The 20926-nt window shown below is 35.5% G+C and overlaps 1 protein-coding gene across 7 annotated transcripts in view; it reads right to left on the reverse strand.

Moving 5' to 3' along the window:
• Positions 1-3916: 3916 nt before the first annotated feature.
• Dzip3 (DAZ interacting zinc finger protein 3) overlaps positions 3917-20926 on the reverse strand; it is a 728188-nt gene continuing 711178 nt past the window's right edge. For 6 of the 7 annotated variants that reach the window (XM_051191572.1, XM_051191570.1, XM_051191576.1 and 3 more), the window contains 10 exons: positions 19938-20034; positions 18313-18416; positions 16782-16869; positions 15236-15337; positions 12609-12734; positions 11435-11574; positions 8098-8218; positions 7526-7651; positions 7340-7441; positions 3917-5749 (listed from right to left, as the gene is read on the reverse strand). In XM_051191572.1, the coding sequence (XP_051047529.1) occupies positions 5639-5749; positions 7340-7441; positions 7526-7651; positions 8098-8218; positions 11435-11574; positions 12609-12734; positions 15236-15337; positions 16782-16869; positions 18313-18416; positions 19938-20034 (1117 nt within the window). In that variant the 3' untranslated portion in view covers positions 3917-5638. The remainder of the gene's footprint in view (positions 5750-7339; positions 7442-7525; positions 7652-8097; positions 8219-11434; positions 11575-12608; positions 12735-15235; positions 15338-16781; positions 16870-18312; positions 18417-19937; positions 20035-20926) is intronic. The other variant, XM_051191573.1, reaches the window with a different exon arrangement.

A 20926-nucleotide genomic window follows, 5' to 3' on the forward strand; every position in this document is an offset into this window, starting at 1 on the left:
GGGACAAAGATGGTGGCAGACACTGCATAGGCCAGTCCATGGTGATGGACTCCCTATGTAACTTTTTTCATAGGTGAAAGTATTATTGAAATAGCAGTTTTTCCATTAAATTATTTCCTTTTATTTAATCTTTAAAACTGTATTTTAAATGTTTCAAGGTTTTAAACTATCACTATGCTTTGAATGTCAGTGGTAAATGTGAAACGTTTTGTCTGGCTCTATATAAACAATGACTGAACAGATCTAATGAGCAATTGTTCCCAGTCACTGTACTAGTCTAAAATGACTATTCTACTTTCTTATGTAAGTTCCATTCCATTCACAAGCCCACTTATGTATCAACTATTTATTGAATATTTACTAAGTGCCAGGCAATGCTTTTGGTAGTAGACACACAGGATCCTTATGCTTGTGTAACTTAATGAACAACTAAATTCTAGAAAAGACAATGGTATGTGGATGGTGATTATGTTTATTATCTTAGCCAAGCACAGAATAGTGTCAAACATGAAGTATAATGAATTGTTCCATGTGAAAAGTACTTTAGGATCTTGAAATGATTGATAATCAGTAAGGTTCATTTAGATCTCATCACTTTCCATGAGGTTGACTGGTCCAGCTTGTAAGGGATATCTAAACATTTCCAATAGTTTAATCACACTCTTGTGGTTCACATGGCACAGAACACATGCTAAGTTATCCCTAAGAGCTGTGAGCCTTGTTCTCAGGTTCATCAGTCCAAGGACTATGTGTAAAACATCACTCATGTAATAAATAGCAAGTACTCACATATCTGAGTATCATCATCATTATGGTGTGCTGATTTGTGATTAATACCATGCCTTTGACAGGTAAAGAGAAGAGGTGGGCAGGGGGCAGCCATGAGGCTTTTCCCCTATAAAACACGCTGCCATGCTTGGTGATATACAACTGTAATCTCAGCTATAAAGGAAGCAAGAGAATCACTAGAGTCTATGAATCCAAGACCAGCCTGAGCTATGTAACAAGGTATTATCTCAAACAAACAACTAAAATAGCTGAACAAGGACATCAGAAGACATGCTAACATGGGATCCATGGGAACTACAGGCAACAAGGAATGCTGAGTAGGAAATTTAGTTGTCTTCAGGGAAGAGCTCTCCAACTGGTTATCTAATACCAGATGGTCCTGAAATCATTAAATGCAAGTATGTGGACTGAGCCTGCTGTATTTATATACTCACAGATATGTGTATTTGTGTATACAAACATATATACACATATATGTTAAAATTTGAGGGTAGTGGGCACACATGGGTTGGGTGGAATAACGAGAATGGAGAAAATGATGTAATTATATTTTAATTTAAACAAATTTAAAAAATAAATCACACACACAGATTTCTAACAAATTATGTCCTTAAACTTCTATTTAGCCTTTTATTGTGATGATCTGATAATATTGTAAGAGTGCTTATAATTTCTTAAACAGTTTACTTTTATTTTTTGTTGAGAAGCAAAACATTTGTTTATTACATAATCAAGATAATAGACTTCTTTATATAGTTTCAGTGGAATTTGTGCCACCATTTGCAAAAGGAACAAAGGGCAAAATAATAAATGATGTCTGAGGATTCAGCTCAAACGCCTCTTGATTGCCTGGCCTGTATGACATTGTTAAAAAGACAATGTTCCAAAGCAGTGCAAAGTCAAAGTTCTACTAAAAGTACAGTTTCAAAATATGATGTATACTTGTAGAATCTTGTAAAATTAACACACTTTCTTTTTTCTTTTTGCCAGAAAACTTTCCTTGTAGAAGTTCCAATCTTAGTGTATGCAAACAGTCTTACAGTAAACACGTTGTTTTATTTTATCTGTTCTAAGTTCTTTTTATCTTTTATTTTTATTTTACATATCGATCCCAGTTCCCTCTCCTTCCCTCTTTCCTTCTCTCCCACCCTCCCCTCACCTTCTTCCCTCACTCTACATCTAGGGTGATCCCTTCCAGTAGGGGTCCTCTAAATCTGTCAAATCATTTGGATTTGGGACTAGGCCATCTCTCCTGCCTATAGATCTATTATGAATCACATATTACAATGAATTCTTTACAGACTCAGATAAGGGGGAAATAATTTACTCAAGGTGATAGTTACAAATGCTACGAAGTACCATTCTGGGATTGTCATACAGGTCTTCTGTGCCCTAGCTGGTGTTACTTCTAGTTTTGATGTCTGCATCCATTTTCGATTTACTTTGTACAAAACAAAAGTAGCATTACTTCTTAAATAATTCTCTTGAAATTATTCACAAGATAATTTGGAATGACATGGTGGAAAGAGTTTGACTTCTCCCTGTATTTGTTTAGGATACTAAGACTCCTTTTTCATTCCTTAATCTTTTTCCAGCTTAAAAGTGAATCTAATTCTGTAGTTCATGAAGGCAGGTTTGGTTTTTAAATTTGTCAAGAATGCCCTACATTTGTAAGATATTCCTAAATAATGCATTAATTTTTTCCAATCAGAATTCCATGATTGGAGTAGCTTAGTACTACTTTGGTTTATATCCAGATAAAAACAATAAATGAACATGATGTTCTTGAGTAGATAGTTTCAGTTACTAGCTGTGTAGATTAGAAGGTGCTGGTCCACAGAGACTACCATTGTGGTAGTGTATTTATTTAATTATTAAATATTAAATGCATACTCCGGGCACCATCTGGGAGTCTGCCTCAGCAATGAGCATTATAGATGGCTCAGTGTACATTAAATTCTGGAAGCTATTGTGTAAATCAAAGCACCAAATACATCTGAAGGTGTCTTATAAAAGCTGTGAAATGTTATACACATGAAAAATAAACAGAAAGACAAACATCACAAGGCATATCCTCCAGTAGGCCCTGTAGTACATCACTGGATACTTTCAGATATTTTATTATTTTAAAAATGATGTGTTCATATGTGTGTGTATTGTGTGTATTGTGTGTGTGTGTGTGTGTGTGTGTGTGTGTGTGTATGTGTGTGCATGCGCACACCATATTCCCCTGAGACAGAATCTCTCCCTGGGTAGGCTAGCTGGTTTGCAAGCTCCTAGGATCCCTTTGTCTCCACCTTCTGGTTAGAGTATATAAAGGCATGACCAGATTTTTCATATGAGGATGTCAACATTTGTCAGGTCGTCATGCTTGAGCAGTAAGCACTTTTACTCATTGAACGGCCCAAAATATTTTTGATAGAAATATTGCCATGCTAGGAGCTCACTGGTCATTAGATGGTTTTTTTGACCAGGATAAAATCAAGCATGGCAGTGAACACCATTGTGTATCACCAATTTTATAGTTCCATTACTTTTAACATCTGTAGAACTAGACACGACTTTGTAGGATTTTACATCTCTCTGCATTCTCACTATAGACCAGTGATTGTATTAGGTCTTCTGGCTCCTTACTTGAAGCCAAGAATGCCTTGTGCACATACAAGCTGCAGTGTGCATGTAGAGGTCAGAGGACAGTTTGCAGGATTCCTTTCAACATGGGGTCCCAGGGATAGATCTCAGGTTATCAGGATTTGCAATGAATAGTCAACACTACTATCACTCTAGCACGAGCCAGTAAAGGAGGCACTCAGCAGAGCATCAGGACCCATCAGTACCAGGAGGCTTCCCTATTACCCAGCCACATGATTTTGAACAAGAAACACCTGCAACAGAGACAGATTAGAAAAGCACTGAATCCTCAAGCTTCTGTATTTTAAGACTCCAAGACATTTCTTGGCATTTCACAGGAAGAGATGACTAACACCTTAGATATTTTCCTATTATTCCCCCAAAACAAAACAAATAAACAAACAAAAAACCAAAAAATAAGTACAACTCAACCAAAACTGACATTTGAAATAGATAATGTATTTTTGGATATATTGAAGATGAATACATAGAAAAATAGTTGTTCAACTCAATAATACTTTTATTTTCTGCATAAAAATGAAATTACAATTATAAACATGAAAGAAACTGTAAGCATGAACTATCTTATAAGGTAGTTTGCTACATAACTGCAATGAGATGATTGAATGTCTCATAAGTTCTAGATTCTGCAACTCCAACACAATGTTAGAACTTTATGTATAAAACAAACGACATATTTAAAAATATTTTCCTTCCATCTTTCCTCCCTCTTTCGTGCATCTCAGTGTATTGTGTGTATGTGGAAGTCCCAGGACAGTTTGCAGGATTGGTAGTTTTTTCCTTTCACCATGCTCGTCCCAGGATTAGAACCCAGGTCGTCAGGCTTTGTAACAATCACCTTTACCTGCTGAATCATCTCACCCACTCATATGTTGACATTTTAAAAATATTTTTCTTCACATTTTCAGTTTATTTTCAAAATAGAAAAAGAAGTTTAGCATACAATTACAGGCATAGAATTTTTAAGTAGAGATTCACAGTAACTTCAGAACACATTTACACTAAAATACACACATAAAAAAATTGCTGAGTCAAACCTTTCCTCTAAAAATTAATGAAATTGAGACTGTAAATATGAACCAAGGATACATATGTCACAAGATAACTATAGATTACTTTAAGTTTGAAAGTACAGGCATGTACACCACTTACAGCATTTAAACTATTTTTAAAATAGGCTTTGTTGTCTAAGAATTAAAACTCTCAGTGACAAGCTTTAGATAGGCAATTGGTCTAGTGGGTATCCACTTGGTCACAAGCAGCAGCAAGTATGTATAAAAATGGCTTCTGCTCTTTCCCAGAACAATTACATGAAAGTAGACATTTTTAAAGCAGGAAAAATTATCTCCCCCAAATGAATGATTAAGAGCCAAGGAATATGATTACAGTGTAAGATATCAATTAGTCATCTCAGCAAATGACTTAATTTGCATATCTGCCTCCTCTACTACATCTTGATTTCTAATTCTAATTTCATTCTGTATTTATGGTGCTAACTATTGGAAATATAGGTGTCTTGTGGTCTGACTTTTAAGAACTAGCTCTTGAAGGAAAGACAAATCTTAGTTGTAGTTTCTATAATTATTGTGGAGATATCATGGAACCAACAAGTTGACAAACTGGTTGTGCAATGTCTAAAACAATCATATGTCACAGGCTATTATAAACCACTGCATGGTCACCAGTGTCAAAGAGTCCATAATCTCATCAATGGTAGTTATTTCAGAAGACAGAAGAGAACAGCGGAGATAGAAATATAACTTATAATAGTTACATTTCAACACCAAGCCTTTAAAGTTTAAAGAAAACTAAAATCTACAGATTTTTCCTACTTTTTATCCTAAATGTAAAAAGAAAGTAAAGAACAGAGTAAGAAGAAAAAAGACAGGAAATTCTAAGAAATATACTAATAGTCATGTTCACAGGTCTTATGTTTACAGATGGAAAATGTTATGAAGAGCAATAAAATGCAACTATCAAATCCCACCTTCTTTAAGTCCCTTCCATGTAATTCATATGTGCTTTAGATCTGTCTTGACCTCTAGCTCAGCTCTGGTGTGATTAGCTGGTCTAGGTCTATTAGCATGACACCAAAGAGCATACAGCTGCATAGTACTATTCAAGCAATTAGCTCATTAAAAAGCAGAACTAAATTCCAATATCTAAAACTGACTTAGGTATAGCTACCTGCCTTGTATCAGATCTTGGGTAACTGCCCGTTGGGGTGGCCAGGGAATTCTTCTGGTAGCAAAACATGGAGTCTGCAGGTGGGGCATGTCCCCTGTTGCATCAACCATGGTCTAATGCACTAAGGAGCAAAACGATTCAAGTCAGAGTTTCAAGTTTAGCCTAGCTGAGGCAGCTACCACTCTATACATCATAGTTACCAACCAACATGTCTTATGGTGGATCTGAAAGTCAAGCCATCTGCTACAACTATGGCACCTCTCTAATTTGCTAAGTAATATAACTGGCAACTGCAGAGTATCGTTAAGCCAACCTAACTGACTCAAAATTTGGTCTCACCTTATTTTTAAAAAATGACTACTTCTTCCTTACAAGGATACTACAGAAACTTGCTATATTCTCTCTTTGATTGATATTATTTGTAAATTCTTTTCACTTACAACTGATTAAACAAATAAAAACAGGTGAATGAAAGTTATCAATACCTTCGTAGGGCTCTAAAGCTGAAACCCCCAGATGAATACTCTCTCCATATTGTTTTCTACAGTGAAAATGTAATATTCTTGAACTATGAAGTATTTAAGCTTTGCTAAGTATCGACTCTAAAACCACATATTTTTGATGTTTGAATAATGGAGAGTCAAATCCGATAGCAGGGTTAAATATAGGGACTATATTTGAGGCCTAGTAACTAACCCTAAAGAATAAACTGAATGAATTATGTACTCTAAAACCACACATTTTTGATGTTTGAATAATGGAGAGTCAAATCCAATAGAAGGGTTAGAGACTATATTTTAGACCTAATAACTAATCCTAAAGAATAAACTGAATGAATTATGCACTTCTTGATCACTGGGCAATGGCAAGTAAGTTTTGACAAACATTATTATTTTAAAATCATCACATATTAAAATTTCAAATGGGAAATTGGCGTGGCAAACTGTCATCAACCTTTTGGGATTAGCCATTTTTAAAACTCTTTAGGTAGAAGCAGACAACAGCCATAATTTTGTATCAGACAGCACATATTGTATCACTGAAACATGGTTTGAAAAACCAGGCAATTGTTCACTTCTCCAAGAAAAACACTTTCTGCCTAAGATTATCTTTTCTTTTGTTAAATCACATTTTTCTCCAGAGGATTTGGACCATACATTGTACAGCAGTAACAGTTATACAGCAGCAGCAGCACCAGGTATTAATCCATTTAGATACCAAGAACACAAAAGACAGCCAGCCTCACATTTTTCTAACATTAATACTCAAGCCTCAGAATCTTCAAACATAAACACAAGAGGTTATAGAGATTACTAAGACAAGTCTTCTGCTTTAAAGTGAGGTGGTCATTGTTACATATGGACAATAGACACTGTAGAATTTACAGCAAGTTGGGGTAAAGTGGCACTTCTTTGTTAGTCCTGTCACTCAATTGCTGTGTCAACTGACATGTCTCCTAGTTTTGTTCAAGGGAACAATATACTGTGTATTGTTTAAATTTCCAGGCTGTCCTTCTGAAAACAGTAGTACAACCATGACTGCATACAGTGAAAGATGTAAATTTTTCAGTGTGTCACCCATACAGTGAAGTGTAGTTATGCCCAGTGGGACTGTGAAATGGCACTGAATGCTGATGTACCTTTTAAATAAGGCAGCAGGCTTGCTTAGCTTACTAATGGTAAAATGTTAACAGACAAACTTAAACATTTACCTGAGAGTGGAATTTGTGAGCACAAGGCAAAACTGAAAGGTTTTCTGGAGACAAATTCTCATGACAGATCACACAGGGCTCCTCTTCTTCCTCTTCATTATCCTAGAGAAAAATAGACATGATAAATTTAGGCTATTTTTTCCTCTCAGATCTAAATGTGTTTAAAGTCAACAACTTCTTTCTCACCAAATCTTTGTCTCCTTCCCATGTGGTAGAACCTTGTGATGATTTGGGGGTCTGGGGAGCATTAGGTTGTGATGAACTGTGGCTGGGTGATGCACTCTTACCATCTGCTGCAGATTTTCCTTCACTCTAAAAACAGTATTTATTTTTAAAGATAACCCTAAAACAGTATTAACTGATAAAATTGAATAAAATACATTGTAGCAAAAATCACCAAAAGGATAAAAAATATTCATGATGAATCTGGAAATAAAACATTGCCAACATTTGTTAGAGCTACGTAGTGTTAGATTAAATAAAATAGATCTTTGCAGAAAATTAGAAAAAAAAAAAAAAAAAAAAAAAACCCTTCCTTGCATTCAGATCACTTAAAGCAGCCTTTAGGAAACTGAAAGAGGATCAGTTTTATTCCAGTCTCACCTAAAACTTTTGTGAAAGTATTTAGTGCTAATTAATGATGTCCTATGACTTAAGTTATTGATTCTCAACTCTCTAAACATGTTATGTCATTATTACAGAAATGAGAATAGAAAATTAAAATTTCTTGTTATTTTTTATTTTTTTGTTTGTTTTACCTCAGATTTCTTGGGCTCAATCATTTGAGAAATCTTGTAAACAATTTCATCAAATGTAAGTCGAGACACAGATTTCCCATGAGAATCCTTCAGTTGTTGTAAGAAATCTGTAAGTTCCTTCCTAGAAGAGAATAAGAACAGAAAAGGTTGGTTTTCCCCACTGCTCTGAGGATGTGCCCTGATAGTTGACATAGAAAATACTATTCATGTGACAGCATCTAAACTCAACTCTAGTCTTGAGTCTAAAAATGTCATATGCATTTAAATGAAGCCAAAAAGCAAACTGCTAATTGTGTCTTTAAGTGATATTTAACTATTTTATAATAACTCTTGTTATTGTTTACTCATCTTTGAAACATTTAAATGTTTTACTTTCATAAAACTCAAAGAGAACAAAATAGAGATTAAATAGAACAGTAAAGCAAGCAAAATATATTTTTATTACATGAAAAATAATGAACTTGTAATTATTTTAATCAGTATTTCCCTTTTTTAATCCTCTACTGCCATCTGTACTTATGATAGGAAAAGAAGATATTTTCCTTTCCTTTGGTTCATGATTTATTCATTTTATAATTATCACTATTTAACTTTACTTATAATTATGAAAGTTATTAAAAGTGTAATCTAATTTGATAACAAGATATAATGCTTACAAATGAAAATACAAAGGAAAACTAGACTTATTTCTACATATGCAAGAGCAGAAATTATAGAATTAACTTTTCTTCTGCTAAAGTCACACAATGAAAGCCAGAAAAACTGTAATTGTATTGAACTGTGTCCAATCACAAATAAATCACAAGAATCTCTGAACACCCGATTTTCGACAAAATTATACAATGGGGCGAGGACAGCATCTTCAACAAATGGTGCTGGCACAATTGGATGAGGGTGTGTAGAAGACTGCAGATAGAATCATGTCTGTCACCAAAACTCAAGTCCAACTGGATCAAAGACCCCAACATCAATCTAGCCACATTGAACCTCTTAGAAGAGAAAGTAGGAGGTACCCTTGAACAAACTGGTATAGGAGACTGCTTCCTGAACATAACTCCAGGAGCACAGACACTGAGAGCAACAATTAGTAAATGGGACCTCTTCAAACTTAGAAGCTTCTATAAGGCAAAAGACACAGTGGACAAGACCAAACGGCAGCCCACAGAATGGGAAAAGATTTTCACCAATCCTATATCCGACAAAGGGCTGATCTCCAAAATATACAAAGAACTCAAGAAACCAGTCAACAAAACACCAAATAACCCTATGAAAAAATGGGGTACAGAACTGAAGAAAGAATTCTCAATAGAGGAAATCAAAAAGGCTGAAAGACACTTAAGAAAGTGCTCAACATCCTTAGCTATCAGAGAAATGCAAATCAAAACAACTTTGAGATACCATCTTACTCCTGCCAGAATGGCTAAAATTAGAAACACCAATGACGACCCATGCTGGAGAGGATGTGGAGAAAGAGGAATACTCCTCCACTGCTGGTGGGAGTGCAAACTCATACAGCCATTTTGGAGATCAGTATGGCGGTTCCTCAGGAAAATGGGAATTAGTTTACCACAGGACCCGGCAATCCCCCTCTTAGGCATATACCCAAATGATCCACATCCATGCAACAAAGACATCTGTTCAACTATGTTCATAGCAGCATTATTTGTAATAGCAAGAACCTGGAAGCAACCTAGATGCCCCTCAATTGAAGAATGGATAATGAAGATGTAGCACATCTGCACAATGGAATACTACTCTGCATAAAAAAAATAATGGTATCTTGAAATTCGCAGGCAAGTGGATGGCACTTGAAGAAACCATCCTGAATGAGGTAACCCAGTCACAAAAAGAGGAACATAGTATGTACTCACTCATATATGGATTTTAGACCTAGAGCAAAGGATCACCAGATTATAATTCACACCACCAGAGGAACTAGGATACAAGGTGTATTCTAAGAGATTCATACACAGTCCCTCATAGAAGCGGGAAGGGACAAGTCTCCCAGACCACAGGGGGAGTGGGGGGGGGGCAGCGAATGGAGAGAGTAGTAGGATAAAGAGAGTGGGAGGAGAGGAAAACACGTGTGACTAGGAAGATTTAGACTAGGTAGGAATAGAAGACGGGGGGGGGGAGGGAGAGAGAGAGAGAGAGAGAGAGAGGGAGAGAGAGAAAACATAAAAGAGGGAGCCAATATTGGTTTGAAAAGAAAATTGAACCCAAAGAAATATCTAGAGACCTACAAGACTGCTCCCAACTAACAACTTGAGCAACAGTGGAAAGGCTACCATAAATGCCCTTCCCGGATAATGAGATCAACAACTAACTTATCCATGGAGCCCTCATCTAATACCATTTGGAAACAGGAGCAAATACCCATACATAAACACTGAATCAAGCTAGAACCCAGATGCAGATGGAGAGGACAAGACTAGGATGCAGAAACACATAGAGACAGCTTACTTGAACAAGGAGGAGCTAATGGGCCCCCAGACTAATAGCTGGGAAGCCAGCATGGGACTGACTCAGGCCCCCCCCCCCCCCCACTGAATATGGGTCTCAGCCAGAAGGACTGAGCAGTCTAAGGGACCTCAGACAGTGGAACCAGGATGTATTCCTAGTGCACAAAAGGACCTTGTGAACACAACCCCCATGGAGGGATAACTGCCTTAACCTAGAGACAGGAGAGAAGCCCTTCAAATGACTTGTCAGATCTACATGACCCCAACTGGATGGCATTGCCCTACATATGGAATTGGGGTGGGGGGATGGAAGGGGAGGGTGGTTAGGTGCATGTGAGAGGGCAGAGAGGGTAAAAGTGAGGGAGGGAGGGAGAGAGGAAGGGGGAAGGGAGGGAGAAAAGGGAGGGAACTGGGATCGACATGTAAAATAATAAATTAAAAAAAAAAGAATCTCAATAAAAAATAAATAAACTGAAGCCTGATGATGTTGGGCTCAAAAAAAAAAAAAAAAAAAAAAAAATAAACTGAAGCCTGATGATGTTGGGCTCAGCAAATTAACTGAAAATTTACTTTGGTGACCTGTTATTAAGGTAATTATTATAGCTGGAGGCATTCAAATTAGGTAAGTTTACAACTAGTACTTCCAGGAAATGATCAAACATAAATTTAAACACTTATCTTCTCACACCTTAAGAAATAATAAAAAGTAAAATGTATACTTAGCATTTCTGTTGAATACTATGCCTTCTTAGTAATTTTATTTTACTAAGACCACAGAAAAGAAATAGTTGTACTTGTGGATGTGTGTGAAATGTTTCGTTTCTACAATTGAGGCTACAGAAACTGTAAAAGACATTAAAACAAAATTAAAGTACCTTGTCTGTTGTGGAAAAGCCATTTTCAGTCTGTCTGTAATCCTCTCCCAGTTTATCATAAGAGGTTCACTGCACAGACTTGCACTGGGTGACACAGTATCACCTATAGGCGTTGGCATAGCCCAGGTTATACCAGGCATCTGTAAAGGGCAGAGTCATAACTATCAGCTTCACATGCCAACAAACACTTGGGTGCCTCAGAAGAAAAGCAGAATGAAGAGTCATACTGACATCTACATTCTCTTTTCTGAACTTTTTTCTCAACAAACACAGTATTTCTAACTTGTTATTACCTATTTCAATTTACGTTAAAAGCAGGGTGTTTGCCCTATAATTACCAGCACATACAGAAACACATGCAGAATGTATTGTTGAATTTTTTAAGAAATAATAGTAGAAAACTGAAAACTACCTAAAGTTATCAACAAGGGACTGAGTTAAAACAAACAAACAAACAAAACAAAACAAGAAAACCATCCTCTAGCAAATGTAACAAGTTCTTACAAATGGGTGTATATGTCAGGGCATAAGAGATACCCATAGAATATGTTCAGTTTTTTGAAAAATAGCATATATAGCATAGCATTATGGTATGAATCCTTTAGTATTGAAATTTTAATGGGTGCATGCATATGAACACACAAAAGCATCTGTAAATTACACAGTAATCTGCAAATGGTGATTTTTCCCAGGGATTCAACCACAAGGTGACTTTACATTAAACAGTCTATAATTCTCCATTATCTATATTTTCCAACTATCCTATATACCCTTTTAATTACAAAAATAACAAAGATAAAATTTTAATTCTACATAAAGATGATAATAGTAACAGAAGCACTTTTCTAAAAAGCTCAAAATATCACAGACAATGACAGTTTGGAAAGTACAATAATGCATCTAGAAGAGCTATGATACCAACAACATTTGTGTGCATTTTATGATTAAGTGAATTAGTATCAATAAGAAAATTTTAGACAACTAATTAGGTTATGAAGGCAATTAGACAATGACAACATTTACTGAAACTTCTATGTGTCACCATGCAAAGTAAGCAACAACTACCAGTGATTGGAGTCAAACACGATCTGCCTCAGTCCCCTAAGTTTATTTAGGAATCCCATTATAGCTTCAAAAGATAAGTTAATATTACTTCACCAAGAAAGGCTCTTACCAGGGGTGGTCTAGGCTGTACAGCTGCAGAGATAACTCCAGGACAAACTGCAGGCATTTGAGGAACAGTAAGTATGGGTCTGAAGAAAGATTCCTTCACAAGGGGTCTTCCTAAGAACTGCTGTATCTAAGGTGAAAATGTCAAAAATCACATAAAACCCTGCATATATAGAGAGAGGTTTGTTTGGTTGTTTGTTTGCTTGCTTGCTTTGATTTTCAGACAATGTTTTAAAGTCAGAAGAAAATGGGGGTAAAAACACTGACTTGAAAATAAATCAGATACAAAGTTTATTAGAAGCAATATGTGTTTCAAAATACTATTTAAATCTATGAGAATTTGAAAAAGCAAAGGAAAGTGAGATACAACAGAAAGAACAACAATGAATAGGAAAGAGAAGAGTTTATCATGACTCTTTGTGTACCTGGTTGGGTAACTGTGGATGCCAAATTCTTAAGACTATAAAATAAGAGGGTTGGTGAAGTGATCTTTAAGATTCACCCTCAGATCTAATAAGACCCTCAAAGGTATGATAATAAAGGACTTTCAAAGGTATAATATGTATAAATCTCAAAGGTCTCAGTAAATATTGTACATATTGAGAGATATCACAGCAATTTCATTTAAAAATCCTTAAAATTATCCACAGAAAATATATTTGTAAAAAAGGTACCACTTGATGGAATCCGGACTATCTTCATCCTTAAAAACAATAAAGAAATGAAGTAGGGCTCATACATAACAAGGGATAATTCATCACAGAGTTCCTTTTGGGTGTGCTTATATTTTCAAAAGGGTCTTGGCAATTGTTGGTGAGAAACTTCTGTTGATTTATTTGGGTATGAGAGGAACAGGCTTAGGGAACTTCTACAGTGTGCTAGGTCTAACATCATCACAGAGCAGGAACACAATAATAATTTGTTGAAGTGAAAAAAGAACATGAACATAGCTCTAAGTAATGGTCTTAAAGTGAAAAATTACTGGTGAACTTTATTATGGACAGACAGGTTGACATTTGATTCTCAATCACTAGTGAACAGCTACCATGTGCCTATGGGTAAGAAAAGGTATTTTGAAACAATTAAGAAAATATAAGATATTAAATATTAATGCTACACATATCTATTACAGTTTTCTTGGTTAAGATAATGATGTTGTGAATATATCCAGTAAGAGTTCCTTATGTTTTAGGATATATGTTGAAGTATAAATGGGTAAAATTAATGAAGCCTAGAATTTGCCTTATAATATTCTAGTGAGAAGGAGATTGATAGAAAAAAAGACTGTTTGCTGCTGATGTGTTGAAGCTGGATTTCAATTTTCCTGAATTTTTTTTTTTTTACAAATATTTATTATGTAAAATCAAATTATATGTGAATATAATACACATACATAAAACTATACATAAAATCATATATAACTTCTAGGTTTTCATTACATTTTAAAATCATGAGTAAGTACTGAGTCTGCAATGAGGTCCTTTTGGGAATCATTAGTGCCATATTACCAATAAGGCTTTCCCCTTCTTCTGTTTCCTAGTACATCATGAAGTTAACTTCTCTGCTGTGCCACAATCTTCCTGCTGTAACAGATGGACTCCCTCTGAAACTGGACCAAAAGATATTCTTTCTCCCTTAAATTTCTTTGTTAGATATTTCATCATAGTGACTATAAAACAAACACACAACACTAGAATTCACTAGTGGGATCTCTCTGATGAGTAAATCTGACCATGTGGTTTTTAGGTCTTTGGAATTGGTCATGGAAAGAATTTGAAAATATTTGACAAGAGTTTAATGGGTATTTAAGTGAGAGTTTAGAAGATCAGAACACTCTCAGTAATGTGTACAGTAATGGAGTACAATCGTTGAAGTTTTAGGTGAAAACAGGACTCTATTGAGAATTAGTCAAGAGACCACTTGTGTTATGTTCTAGCAAATAGGTAGGTGGTCCTTGTTCTACTTAATAGTGAGTAGAAATAAATTGACAGAAGAATGCTAATACTAAAAGCCACCTGCCCCTTAGTATCTCACCTTTCTTTACTTTCTATACTCAGACTATAAGAAATGAAAGTTTCACCACATAACCTAAAAGTTCATGGACCCTTGTATTTCTCAGATTAATGCACTCTAGTCTCAAAAGTACAGAGTTGGGTACATCTGGTTAAACCTATTGGCTCTAAATAAGTGGAGCAGGGGTCAAAGTGGAAACTGCGCTTGCTGTCAAAGGCACAGTAGATCAGAAAAGTTAAAAGAAAGTATAAAGTAGAAGTGGAGGGGACCGATTCTCTAGTAAGCTTTCTAGGGACTATGCTGGGAAGCTTTAGTTTTATAGTGCTAACATAAGAGCAGTGAGAATTCTCAGCATTCATACATTATCTCTCATACATAGTTAAGTTCTATAGGATAAAAACAGCACTTTCAGATTTCAAATGCTTGAGTAAAGGCCAGTCTAAACTGGCCTCGGTCAAAGTGTACCAGCATGGATTTTCCACCAGTGGCAACTGGCATTTAAAACATGCACATAATTTCTTTTTAGCACACACCAAGCATACAATATATATTCTGTATTTTACACCTTATATTTATCAAAATTTAGACATCAGCTTTCAAAGATGCCAGGAATCTTACCAGTATCTCAGGACTTGGTGGTGGTGGGGGTAGCTGGACTGGAGGCAAGGTACTCAAGGCAAACCCTTGCTTCACCTTATTGATTTGCTCATTGTACTGTGTCTGACAGAAGAAAATCATATTTTAGACCACCACTGACTCAGAGAAACAATATATAGCAGTGCTTGATTTAAATAATTCAACATAAACTAGTAGTTCTCAACCCACTGACAGAATATTACAGTTTATGACATAAAAATAATTCTATAGGCTTTCATGGAAATTTATTGATAAAATACAGTGACATAATTGAGTTGCTTATGGTAACTCCTCAATGTTTCCAGTATTTCCAGTTCCCAAATAGGAACCACTGATATAAAGTGAGTATAAAATTTAAAACAGTCTAATACCTATAACAAACACATGGCTAATAGGAAAATGTATATATTTTAATAAAGAACTGAATTTTTATCAATGTTCATTTTTAAAAAGTGAAAGGAAAATTTTAGAAAGTGTTAATTAGATATCAATAATTTTATTTATGTAAAGAACTACAATTCTTGCTTGCTCCAGTTCTATAAATGTTCTGTTCTCTTGGCATATGGGAGCAGGAGAACAGAAAGAAGATAGAGGGAGAGGAAAGGAAATAAGAGCAGGAGGGGAGAGGAGAAAGAAGAAGGGAAGGGAGGAAAGAGGAGAGGAGGGAGTCTAATCTGAGAAACTTTCAATTTTCAACACTTTATTGGCAATGTCCCGAGTTTTTTTTTTTTTTTTGATTCATTTTAATAAAAAAACATAAGAACTAGAAAACAAAATCTTATATATAAAAAAGCATTTAGTGATTTTACCATACAAAATAGGCTTGGAATAAAATGAGTACAGGAAACAAGGAAAAGTGCTTTTGAGACCAATACTTTGAAGACTCCTAAAAATAATTTAAGTACCACTAAAGAGAGAGGAACAAGGATCCCAGGAAAAAAACAGATAAAACCATCATGGACCTGTCCACGGTGTTTGAAGCAGCTCTTTGTAACTGAGTACCACTGCTACATTTACAGGTGTGGCACTGTTGTAAAAAATAAATCAACATTAGATATAAAGATTTGAGGACCATGTCCATAAATAGTCACTAGTTTGGCTTTCTCACAATTCAATTAAATCAGTAATTAAGACTGCATTATGGAACAACTATATAAAATGTCAATACTAGAAATGAACTCAGATCTATTTGAGATTCCACTTAATTCTATAGCTGGTTAGCACGTTTAATTTTCTTTGGTAAGAATTTAAAGCTTAATTTTTGTTTGGCTTTGAAATTCTGGGAAAGCTAGGTAAAGGAACAACTTTTGAGTTTACCTTTTCCTAAGATAAGGATCTAAAAAGTCACACATGAGTGTATACTTTATATCTAACATTAATTATATGAAAGCAATTACAAACCGAGAGCATAAATTTTGGTAACTGCGATGAAAAAATGCTTTTAACTATTTGCTTCTAGTGAGTGTTCTTCCTGTATGTACTCTCACATAAGTCTGCCAATGTGAATTAAGTATGCCACAGCACTTACCCTGAGGTATGCAATCTTGTTTCTAACATCTGCCACAATGGCATTCCAGCTATCCACAGCAGCCTTTAATTGAAGTGATTCTAGGTTGCTGATGTAGAAAAGGAGACACAGAGGAAGCTTTCTTTGTAGATAACATTTAGGTTTCCAGAAATTTCAAAAATGTTTTCTAGTACTTATCTCAATAACATAAAAAAAAAAAAAAAATCCCCAATACTAGCAATTACCTCAAAAGTTAAAGATACATAGAAAGGCTTGTTATTAATAAACAGACAAACCGGCAATATACATACACTTTCTAAGGGGAGATACTAACACATGCATTCAGAAACAATTTCTTTCTATCTATAGAATACCATTTTTCTTTCCTAGCTTAATGACACTATAAAACTGTTTTGGATCCATGTATTTCCAATGTTGTAGGAAAGCAGAGAAATCCAAACAGGGCAACTTCCTTAGTATATAAGGCAAGAACTGTATCCCATCTTGGAGGCAGGTTTTGGATTTTCTTCATGCTATCCCTGGTATTATAGAGTCAGATGTGATCTATCTAGCTCTAATGTTAATTAGAAAATGAAATTGCTTCTGAGATGACAAATTATAAACACACACACACACACACACACACACACACACACACACACACACACAAAATTACAAAAACCAATCAACACTTTCCTGTGAGAAAGAATGCTTATCTGTTCTGATAAAGTGCAAAAAATGCACCTGTATAGGAACTGTTATTGATGCATGTCCTATAAATAGTCAAGGCAGGACAAAGTTTTAATGCATACTGTCTCTAGAAGAGATTTCCAAAAAGACTATCTATAGCAGCATCATCATATCTGCATCATAAGCCCAGCAATTTACAAAAGCAAAACATGTCATCACTAAGATCAGACAGAAAGGAGCTTCACAGTATCCTAATTTATACAATACTCTCTCTCCTTCTGGCAAGCAAAGACAGTCTGATCACTCAAAACAGTACCTTCTACGCTTTATATATATATCAGTATTAAAGAATGATGACAATTTTAAAAATGATTATTATAAAATAGTAATGCTTTGTTCTCAGAGATAATTAACTCATTAAAATTTTAAGGTATACCCTGTAAGATTATAAATTTAAGGAAAAGTTCATAAAGCTCATTCCAATATCTGAAAATTAACATAGTACAGCAATAACTGCCATTTAACATGTAACATTAGGTATTATTACCATTTTTTTCTATATTTATTACAAAAATACTTAAAAACCAAGCATAATTAGAAAATAGCTTTCCAATTAGAATCTGTCATGTACACATCTGGCCTGCATGCAAGCGTCTTATTGGGGAGGAAGCTGCCATTGTATTCAATGCATCTCAATAATTCAAGAAATGCAACACACTGTATCAAGAACAAAGAAATAACCAGAGAGCTTGGAATTACTCCAATGACTCTGATGCACATATGTAAAATCCATCAAACATAAAGTTCAAGTCAGTCCCTCTCTGAGGTCATAGTGAATTAAGAAAGAAGAGGAGAAGGTTACCTTGCGGCCATGTGAGTCACCCTGGCAAGCTGATTGAGGCACTCCTTTTCTGTTTGCTCGAGGTGCAATAAGCCAAAATCTCTACGACACTGCAAGAAGTACACCTACAGATTTTTGAAACAGGAAGGAATTGAAGGAATTGTAAGTGAGCTTCCTCCTCGTAGTCATCACAAGAAAACTCAAAAGTGGTTTTTCACTCTCTCTCAGGACACTGAAGGGCGCTGACAACAAGCACCATAAATGCTTTCTCATCAAGGCGATTCTGCAATTTTAATTAATTTTATTCAAACTTACTAGGTTAGTTTAAGGACCAAAGAACATTACATTTCAATTTTTCCCCACATATTGAACTAGTCTTGGAAACTTAAAAAAGTGGTCCTTTGGTCCCAGAGATACTAAATTAATTGATAATAGAGATAGCAAGAACATTAGGATTTTTAAAGTTATCACTAAGTTGATTCTAATAGGCAGTGAAGTTTGAAAATACTCAAAAGAAATCCTGCTGTTTTTAAGTTCATGATGAAGGGCTACAAAGTACAGCAGTAAGCAGACTACAGAAAAGGCAGTAGACATGGTCCATACCAACCTTCTGATCCAATATTTCTCCCACAGCAGGAAGACTTTCCACATCTTTACTGAGTACAACCATTCAGCTTAAGTTTTAGCTGTTAATCACTCAATAATTACCAAAATGAATACTCTCAGACAGTAAAAAAAAAAAAAAGTATTAGGATGTGTTTACTAAAATTAGTAATAGAAGGAGATAGGAACCTTTAATTAAAAGCTCTGAAGAACAAAGAATACATATAAGCCTAAGGTAGGGCCAGCTTTTCCTTTGTGGGGGGTAAAGCTGAAGGACTGTTCCACAGTGTGTTTGGATTACCACCGAAGAACTCTACTTGGGAACAGAGTTTACCAATGACAAACTGTGAGGTCTGTAATGCTTTTTGAAGACAGCAAGTTCTTCAAACAATATGAATCTTACTATAAAGCAAGTTTCATCAGCTATAAATAGAAATTAGATGCATACATGCAATTTTTTTGTTTGTTTTTTGAGACAAGGTTTCTCTGTGTAGCTTTGGAGCCTGACCTAGCACTAGCTCTGTAGACCAGGCTGCCTTCAAACTTGCATAGATCTGCCTGCCTCTGCCACCACCACCCAGCCTCACAAAATCTTATTTCTTCCGAGAGAACCTAGCTATGGCATTATAAACTAACTTTCTAGGGTTATGAAAAGTAAGTTGGCTTTTGACGTTGGGGCTTATGATGCTTATGATATATATTTTTGTATGATTTGTATGGGACATAGCAGAGAAAGTAGTATTACAGTAGTGGTGAAATGTTTTTCTTGTAAGTATGGCTTAATGACATAGCTTTATGAGAATTAGTCTCTGTAAGTACTGTGATTTCTTGGAGTCAATGAATGAAAGTAATGTAAGATTAAAAATACTCAAGTACTCCCAGACGATATGTCAGCAAAACAAAAGGGTATGAGTTTAAGCTGTATTTTTCTGAATGACATTAAGATGTCCTATTTCTCTTTATTCATAGCCAATTTTTTTTCAACTCTTTAACTATACTACAGAAAAACTACCAGCCCACTTCCATTCCCCTTTTCCTTTTACCTCAGCTGTTAAGGCTCTATTGGTTTCTGCATTCAGTTTGTTTAAATATGCTTTGACTGTGCTTTCAAGATTATGCTTCTCCATTTCCCATTGAGATCTGAAATGAATGATCATTAAAAATTAGCAACATTACAATGATAGCTCTTTCTTCATTATCATAAGAAATGTTTCCTTGCAAAAGTATACATAGCATATAAACAAGAGGAGACATTGTTTAAATCTTATAGTTTCTGTGTACTACCAAAAGTACAGAAATTTTAAGGTCCTCAGTACAGAGGCTATGACCTAAATTCTGAATCTCTACTCTTAAAATGAGTCTTACACCGTAACTTCTAAACATAAAAACCTTAAAAAAAAAAACAATAAATGCATTGAATGTTTGAGTTCTCCTTGACCCACACTTTATTGTTGTGTAAGTTTCCTTCAAGATTTAAACATTACAGAAAAGCACTTAAAACAGTTAAGGTATAAACAACTCAAAACAAATTTAGGAAGTCCCTGAAACTGGCCAGATTCACTAGGCCCCTCCTGACCTGAGTAAGCAATAAAAGCTAAGAGTCCCCATCAGAAGAGCAGAGCCAAGCTGCAAAAACAGACCAGATCAGGTACCTGGAAGAGGTTTAGACCAACTGAGATACCTGGAAAGGTCATAATCCAACCTGATGAGCTGCCTTAGGCTGTGCCATGTGATCCAGGTTCCCAGATTTGTGGGGTGGGCCTTTGTAATGCAGATGTCTTTGAGACATTTCTGTGCCTCTAAGAAACTCCTCACTCACATTCCTATCTGTACTTAGTCTATCATGGATTCCCTATCTGGGATGAGTAGATACGGGTGTTGCATCTTCCCAGGACGTTTTTCACACAACAAACACCTAAGTGAGGATCTTGGACAAGGCAATCAGTTTGCCTAATGGTTTGGACATAGAACTTTGAGAAATAATACTTTATTTTAAATGATGCTTTGAGACAGGTCTATAGCCCTTCTCATG

The sequence above is a fragment of the Phodopus roborovskii genome, unplaced genomic scaffold, assembly GCF_943737965.1.
Source record: "Phodopus roborovskii unplaced genomic scaffold, PHOROB, whole genome shotgun sequence".
NCBI lineage: Eukaryota > Metazoa > Chordata > Mammalia > Rodentia > Cricetidae > Phodopus > Phodopus roborovskii.